The 8,725-nt window shown below is 55.0% G+C and overlaps 1 protein-coding gene across 18 annotated transcripts in view; it reads right to left on the reverse strand.

Moving 5' to 3' along the window:
- Nucleotides 1-8,725, reverse strand: part of TSNARE1 (t-SNARE domain containing 1) — a 133,199-nt gene that overhangs the window by 55,793 nt on the left and 68,681 nt on the right. For all 18 annotated transcript variants that reach the window (XR_002734904.3, XM_023228069.3, XM_023228076.3 and 15 more), the window contains 2 exons: nucleotides 5,285-5,362; nucleotides 4,385-4,454 (listed from right to left, as the gene is read on the reverse strand). Coding sequence is in view for 17 of the 18 variants with exons in the window: in XM_023228069.3 (XP_023083837.2) it covers nucleotides 4,385-4,454; nucleotides 5,285-5,362 (148 nt within the window). In the remaining variant the exon portion in view is untranslated. The remainder of the gene's footprint in view (nucleotides 1-4,384; nucleotides 4,455-5,284; nucleotides 5,363-8,725) is intronic.

Genomic DNA, 8,725 nt, shown 5'->3' on the forward strand with positions numbered 1-8,725 from the left:
AGACAGACGAGGAACCTGCAGCAGCAAAGGCCAGGGCCCCGGAGAGCGTGAGACGGATGAGGAACCTGCACCAGCAAAGGCCAGGGCCCCAGAGAGCGTGAGACAGACGAGGAACCTGCACCAGCAAAGGCCAGGGCCCCGGAGAGCATGAGACAGACGAGGAACCAGCACCAGCAAAGGCCAGGGCCCCAGAGAACATGAGACAGACGAGGAACCAGCACCAGTGAAGGCCAGGGCCCCGGAGAGCATGAGACGGATGAGCAACCTGCAGCAGCGAAGGCCAGGGCCCCAGAGAGCATGAGACGGATGAGGAACCTGCAGCAGCAAAGGCCAGGGCCCCAGAGAGCATGAGACGCATGAGGAAACTGCACCAGTGACAGCCCTGGAGAGCATGGGCTGCACAGCAGGAGAAAAATTCTAGAAGGAATCAACTCAACAGTAAAAAGAAAAATACTCAATCAGGACATGGGCAAAGGATCTGAAGAGACATTTATTCCAAGAAGATATGCAAATCAAAAGATGCTTGAAGCCATCAATTACCAGGAAAACGCAAATAAGATCACCACAAGACCCCACTTCGCACCCACTAGGAGAGCCACATCCAAAATACATAACAACAAGTGCTGGCAGTGAGGTGGGGAGATGGGAACCCTCCAACACTGCTGGCGGGGGTGTCAAATGGGGCAGCTGCTTTGGAAAGTCTGGCAGTTCCTCAAAGGGTCAGACAAAGAGCCGCCGTATAACCCAGCAAGTCCAGTCCTGGGGATCTATCCAAGATAGGTGAAAACCCACACCCAGGCAAACACCTACGCACCTACATTCACCACAGCTTTATTCATCGTGGTCAAAATGAAGTCACCCAAATGCCCACCAGCTGGTGAATGGGTCCGTCCTTCCAGTGGGACAGAGGGGGGGCAGTTCTGTACCAGCTGGCGAAGGGGTCCATGCTTACAGCAGGAGAGGGGCACAGTTCTGTACCAGCTAGCGAATGGGTGTGTCCTCAGTGGGACTGAGGGGCACAGTTCTGCACAAGCTGATGAATGGGTCCATCCTTACAGAGGGACAGAGGGGTGCAATTCTGCACCAGCTGGCAAATGGGTCTGTCCTTACATATGGAGGGCACTGCGAGCCCTCTCTGGCACCCTCACAGAGCCCTCCCTCAGGCACTGCAGGAGGTCAGCTCTTCACAGCCTGCTGGCCACCCCTCTGCCACGGGGACTTGCCTTCAATCCAGTGGGATGGGATGAACCACACACATGGATCATGGCCCTGCCCTGCTTAAGCTCTCACTGCAGGAGGCGGGCTGTTAGGACCAAGCCCCTGAAAGAGCAGCCAAGCACGGGCCTGCAGTGATGAATGATCGTCATCCAAGGCTCCTTGAGCCCTTCTGGTGCTGATTCTGACATAAAAATCCTGGGCCGGGAAGAAGAGCACACCTCATGTGGAGCAGCAGCCCAGCTCACCTAGACCTCACTCCCATCACTGCATGCTGGGCAGTGGGCCAGCAGACCCTCAGCAGCCACCTCTAATGCACCCGCACTAGGGCCACCCAACCTACACCTTCACAACCGGGGAGGTGAGAGGGAGGCATCACTGCGTGCCCCAGGCAGATCAGAGAACACGGCCCACAGGAACAAGTCCAAAAGCCCCAAGGGGAGCGGGTCCTCTGTGCCACTGTGGAAAGTAAAAAATGTCCTCTTCAAAGTTTCCCTTCTTACTAAAGAATAAATCGTAACTGTTAGAAATAATAGTTTTTTTTAAAAAAAACTAACTTCCTTCAAGCCTCCTTGCTTTTATACTAATAACTCTTTGTTAAGTCCTATTCTATGTAGCTGTTAGATATAAGGGAATAAGTACATCCTATGTTCTTGTACTTTAACCAAGATACTTGTTCTAAACATGCTCGAGCATGTCCCAGCTCACAGCCTACACGCCCTCCTTATTTGGAAATGTTGTTACTTTTCTAAGTTCTTTCCAAGCAACTTCCTCTTTTCCTTTTGTTCTCCTTTGCCTTTACCTATTCAGGAAAGTTTTAAGTTGTTAGCCAGTCAGGTCTAAAGGACCCAATGCATAAGGGATAAACATTCTTGCCTTTCTTTGTTCAACTGTGCTCTCATGGCAGGACTGCTAACAGGCAGCACTCCTTCTGCAGAAAGCAAAATTGCCTTGCTGAGAAAATTCTTTGTCTGAACACTAGTTCTTCCTTACGGCACCAAGGAACGAGTATTTCTGACAGCCACACACCATGGGGTGAGCCGGCCCACACACCATCTCCACATGGTGACGGCCCCCAGAGTGGAAGGGGATAGAGCCAGACACCATGGGGTGAGCCGAGAGAAACGGGCCCCACCTGGCAAGGTTTTTCTGAAGCTGAATGTATTCAGGTGGAAGGATCACCCTCCCTCCTGAGAATGGGTCCCTCCTACACCACAGGGCTGGAAAGCCTTTTCCCTGATGAAATGATGGCGGCCATGGATGAAGGTATATTCTTTAAATGTCCTTAGCTGGCGACTTCGTCAATGTGGAGGAAATATAGAACTGGCAACCATGTTGGTCTCAAAAGTTATCTTTAAACGTTAACAGTCCATGATATGGGAGCATCCGAGGGGCCATAGAAGGCTCTAGATAAGCCATGACAAGCAGGCTAGGACCACAGTCGGCCACACAGGGAGGGTCAGAAAAGTACTAAGGCAAGAGTTTCCAGACCTGACAGCTGAGGCTGGCCCAGGGGAGGGCCACGGTGCTGGGATACTCGGTCCTCAGACCAGGACAGTCTCCTACCCCACGCTGGGGCCCTCTCTCCTCTCCAAGGCCCACAGCGGGTGGTGTCGGTCTTTGGCTAACCAGGCCGGGCGGCCCAGGATGCGCACATGAGGGCCAGGGTCCTGAAGTGCTCGTCCCACTTGGCCCTCGTGACCTAACCCAGGAGCCGGGCAGAGGCACAAAGACCTAAACACAACAGCTTCACTAGGAACTCTGCTCACCACACTGAAGAGATGGGAGAGCCACAGACCTGGCCCAGAGTCACACGAGTTATGTGCATCAACAGGGCCCTCTGAGAGGCTACGCGTTTCCTGAGCCCAAGTACCCCAGAGCCCGGGTGTGACCAGCAGGTCAAGAGTCCCTTGCTGAGCTCTGACTCTGCGAATATGCATGGGTGTGAGGAAGGCTGGCAGGGAACATCAACATGCTAACAGTGGTTCCCAGGCATCCTGTGTCCAAATTCCGCATCACAAGCCTACGTCACTGTCACATCAGAAAACAGTAAGTTTCAGTTTTATAAAAGGGCTTAAAAAAAAAACAAAAAAAAAAAAGCTAAGAATAGAATTGCCCTGAACATCTGCAAAGGGTGCTCTGCAGCTGGTGCGTGAGGCTGTGTGGCAGGGCGCCTGCGGATACTGAATGGAGCCACTGTGAGGAGGAGCAGAGACTCCAGCACCCTCCACCCTTGTGGGAGCCGTGGTCCTCCCTGCCTCCTCAGTTCTGGCCCTTTCAGGGCGTGAGGCTGCTGTGGCCACCAGCTCTGCACAGGGGAGTCTGAGGACAACATCCCAATGCAGTGGCCTGGGGCTGGCTGGGGTCTTGGGGCTGCGGGCATCCTGCTCACTGCAGGGCGAGACACAGGCCAGCATGGGAGGTCACAGCAGCAAGTGCAGTGGGGACCAGATGGAGGCAAAGGTATAGACTGCTAGTGTCCCCTCGGACCCCAGAGTGCCACTCTAACCACACATGGGGCAGATATTCCCTTCCCTCCCCTCCCCAGCCCAGCCAGGGCTCAGGCTTAGCAGACAGCACCCAAGGCACCTCTCCCTATCCCACACCAGCCCAACCCAGGGCAGGCTGCTAGGCACCCCTCAAGGAAAGTCCAGTGGGAGCCCGCCAAGGCTCAGCTCCCCGAAAGGGCAGAAGCAAGACAGGACACCCCACTCCAACCTAGCCCATGGCTGTGCAAATGGCACATCGGTCTCACCTCCTGTGTCCACAGCTGAGCAGGCCCCAACAGGGAGCCTTCAGACATGACAAAGACACATTTGGAGCATGTTGGCAGGGAAAAGTGTGTGCCAGCAGGCATGCACCCTCGACCTTAGCACACGCATGTGCATGACTGGGGCATGCACAGGTGCACGAAGGCTTCCACGTCGGGGCAGGGTGCACCTACGTGCCCTGTGGAGGGCACCTGCAGGCTGACAGCCCAGTCTCAGGTTCACAGCACTGACTAGGCTTATCCGTAGGTGTGTGTGCATACATGCGCACACGTGTGTCCAGGCAGCTGTGGGCAGGCAGCTGTGTGGACAAGGCCTGTGTGCACAGGACTACACTCCAGCCCCTGCCCCACAACGTGCACCACGCCCAGGCATGCAGATGCCGTGGCCCACACACTCACAGGCTGTCCCGAAGCTCCTGCGTGTCACTCGGTGTCCCTAAGGACTGAAGGCTCCGCTCCAAGGAGGTCACTGCCCGAGAGAAGAGGGACAGGGTGAGGGCAGGAGGAGCTTCCCTGCCCCTGCTACTCCACATGGGTGGCCCACTGCAGCCCGGGCAGGGTGAGCAGAGCCCAAGGACCAGTGCCTGAGCCAGGGCAGACCACCTAAGTGGCCTGGAGACCAGGGCACACACTGACCTCAGCATAAGGTCACACCAGCCAGGACCCCTCCCCAGCTGGTCTGCGACAGGCGCTCAGGCCCACGTACAACTCAGGGGCTCTGAGGAACTGCCTCCACCAGTCTTGTCCTGGCTCTGGGGGCAGCTTCTCTCCGCCCTGCTCCCCTCACCTGGCCATCTGACACGTGGCTCTCATTCCTGCTCTCAAAGATCTAAATACAACAGCTTCGCTGGGAACTCTGCTCACCACACTGAAGAGATGGGAGAGTCACAGACCCAGCCCAGAGTCACACGAGTTATGTGTATCAACAGGGCCTTCTGAGAGGCTAAGGTGTCCCTAAGGACTGAAGGCTCTGCTCACTCCTGCAGTGACTTCGGGTCTGCAAGTCTGAGAGGCCCTGGGATGCTCCTTCCTCCACTGGGCTCCATCCAGATCACACAAAAGGTGTCGCGAAGGAGCAGCGTGGGGTCAGGGAGAGGAGCCAGCAGCGGGCAGGAGCAGCCAGCGGAAGCGGCACCCGGCCCTGACCCAGCCCTCACTCCTTCCCACCCAAGAAACCCAGACTGCACCACAAGACAGCCTGAGGGGGGACGCCATGCACCAGCACCCTCGACTCCAACGTCGTGTCGGGGTCCAGGGCACCTGGATGGAGGGGCAGGCCCGGGCCAGATGCAGACTCACCACTGGAGTTGATTCGGAAGACGTTGGCCGACATCTCCTGGAACAGCTCCTGGAGGTCACGCGGATCGAGCTGGGTGGCTGGGAGAAGACAGGGAGGAGGAGAAAACACAGGCTGAGGGTGAAGCCTGCAGGCCCAGCTCTGCTAACCGCTCTGGGCATCCCCAGGGGCAGGGACCTGAGAGGCGGCAGAGTGGCCCCAAACCCCTCTCACTGCCTTTGCGGCTTGGCTACCACGGGGTCAGGGCTGGACACCCATGCCCGCCTTCGAAGTACCCACAAGCTGGAAGGAAGGAGAGAGGAAGGCAGGGGGCGGTCCCTCCGAAAGGCTGCACCCTGAGCTCCTGTACACCATAGCAGCTGGCGTGTGTGCCCGGCAGCTACGAGCACCTGCTCGTGGAGGCTCAGAGCAGCATCACTAACAGTCAAAGCACAGCCCCGCTGATGAAGCAACAGACACGAGGTCCAGCTCTGCACCGGCAGCTCAGCATCGGAGACAGAAACACTGGTTTCCACACAATGCAGGTGAGCCCTGAGCGCAGCACGCACGGAGATGAAAGCCAGCAGGAAAAGGCCACAGGCTGCATGGTTCCACACATCTACCACGTCAGAACAAACCAATCCTCAGACAGAGCCAGGGCAGGGGCAGTGAGACGGAGGAATGGGCATGACTGCTAATGGGTACGGGGGTCTTTTGGGGGGTGGTGAAAACGTTTTAGAATTAGAAAGTGGTGATTACAGAATGCTGAATATTCTAACAGACACTGAACTGTACGCTTTAAGATGGTTAAGATGGTGAATTCTGAGTGACTGGGTTTTATCTCAGTTTTTAAAAACCTACAGAACATTATGAGGACAGCAAGTCTTCATGAGGACATGGTGGATGCAACGCTCGCCCGCTGCACGGTGAGAATAAATGGCACAGCCACCACGGGAAGGGTTTGCACGCTGCAAACACTCGCCCTCTGCCCACCCCCCGGGCAGCATCTTGGGCATTTACACAGCGGGGCAGAGCGTACATCGAAGCACATCAAAACACTCGTGGCCTGCCCACCCTCCGGCCAGCGGCCCCGGGGTTACACAGAGAAGCAGAGCACACGTCCAGAGAAGCTCCTGAAGAGCACTCCCAGCTCCCAGCAGCTTGACTGCTACCAGCCCCCACCCGAAGAGAGGGTTGGTGTCCAGGAGACACCAGGGAAGGGACAGCCACAAGAGCCTGCGTGCAAGGAAACTCCAGGCACGCAACACGGTGAATCTCAGAAACACTGCTCAGACGACAGCACAAACGGGTCGCAGGTCCAGAACGACCAAGGCAATCCCCGGGGCCTCTGGGCCAGGCTGGGGAACTGGGGCAGGGCCGGAGGGACCCTCCCGGGTGAGGGCCTGCCCTGTGCCTGGACAGAGCTGTGGGTTACACACTTCTGTCACAAACTCACAATGCCCAGGATGGCACATTTAGGAGCTGTGCAGTTCACTGTACATAAATGAAAGAAAAGTGAATGGCAAGTAAACCAGCGTTCGGAAAGAAGCGCACTGAGGGCCACGTTCACTCTGAAATGCACACAGCTGAAGGCACTAACGGCGTGACTAAACCAGGTAGAGACTCCAGGCTGGCATCCAGGTGGCAGCTATGTGGATGTCTGTGCAGTTCACCTTTCTCTGCAAGTTTACAATTTTCCATATTAAAATTTAGCAATAAAAGAACATGGTTTGAGGTCTATAAACAGGTGTGAGGGCTAGAAGACACTGGGGGTGCTACGGGGACCCTCCCAACACCAACCCTGTGTGGGCTGGCCTCAGGTGGCCTGGCCTGAAGGGACACAGCACCCCTGGCTGGACATCTGGGTTTCCACCAGGACAGGGCCCAAGCCCGGCTCTGCTCGGGGTCACTGAGCTGCCTGGCCAGGGCAGGGCTGATCCTGGCACTCCATCTGGGAGTGTGCAGGTCTATCCACAGATGCTCTGTGCACCTCTGGCTCCCGGGCAAGTCCGGGCCCCCTGCACACTTTCCGTCCGGCTACCTCCACCCTGCTCCAGCCCCAGGCCTCCGGGTCCAGCAGCCGCACTCAGGGCAAGGCCTGGAGAAAGGAGGAACTGCCAGGCGGCCTCCAGGAGGGCGGGGCCTGAGGAACGGCCCCCCAGCACCCAGCACCCACCACCCCTCGATGTCACCATGGCCCAGCCTAGCAAGGTCAAGCCAGGGCCTCAGTTGCATTCGTGGAAGACCGGGAGTGACGACGAGTTAAATCAAGTTTAGCCTAAAGGCGCCTCCTTATGTATTTTCAGTGTGGCCTACAGGTTGATTTGAACATCCTGAACGATAACAACAGGCAGTGTAAACGGACCGTGCCCTACACTTGTGCCAGTCACTGAATTTTAGCCAAACGTAGCCAACTGTTGGAACCATGTTCAAATAAGGCAAACACCAAGCTGTAACCGATCTGTTTCCATGCCTCACTTCCCGTTTTCTGTATGTCACTTTCTTTTTCTGTCCAAAATCTTTTACCCCGTAGCTGTGCTGGAGTCTCTGAGCATACTCTGGCTCGGGAGGCTGCCCAATTCATGAATTGTTCATTGCTCAACTAAACTCCTTTAGATTTAGTTCGGCTCAAGTTTTTCTTTTACCATGGAACAAGCTCTGGCAGGAGGAGCACAAGAACCCATCCTAGGGCCCAGGATCACCCTCTCCATTCACAGATGGGCAGGTGACCTGCTCAAGGTCACAGGCCAGTAAGGGGCACACACAGGGAGGGGGGCAGCAGGGGGGAGGGGACACAAAACAAACAAAAACAATTGCCAGAAATAATGACCAAAAGTACCCAAATTTTATGAAACTATAAACTTGGAGATTCAAGAATTTCACCAATCCACAAGCCGAACAAATATATATTTTTTAAATCCAAGGTACATTATAGGCAAACTGCAGAAAACCAGTGATAAAGAAACCTGAAAAGTGGCCCAGAGAAAAAACTGCACATTTCATGAGGAAGACAAAACATAAGAAACATTTGACCCTTTCATCAGAAACTGTGGAAGCCGAAAGACAACGGAAGGATGTCTTCAAAGTGCTGGGAGGAAAAACTTGCAACTAGAATTCTACCCCCACTGGAAATAGATTTCTAACACAGGGGCAGATTTTGACAAGCAAAAGTGAAAATAATCAGTTCCAACAGATGTGAAGTACAGGAAACGTTAGAAGTAGCTAGTTAGGGTGAAAGTAGCAGCAAGAAATCTGGATCTCCATAAAGAATTAAAGAACGCCAGAATGGTAAATAGAAAAAAGATACTTTCATTTATTTAAAACACTATTGATTGTGAAAGCAAAATCCACACCTATGCGCCGGGGTCATCATGTGTCGGAAACAACGCGTGGTCCCGAATGTACCGAAGCCACGCAAACGAGGCAGGGTCATGTGTCAGAAACAACACGTGGTCCCGAATGTA

This window comes from Piliocolobus tephrosceles, chromosome 7, assembly GCF_002776525.5.
Source record: "Piliocolobus tephrosceles isolate RC106 chromosome 7, ASM277652v3, whole genome shotgun sequence".
NCBI lineage: Eukaryota > Metazoa > Chordata > Mammalia > Primates > Cercopithecidae > Piliocolobus > Piliocolobus tephrosceles.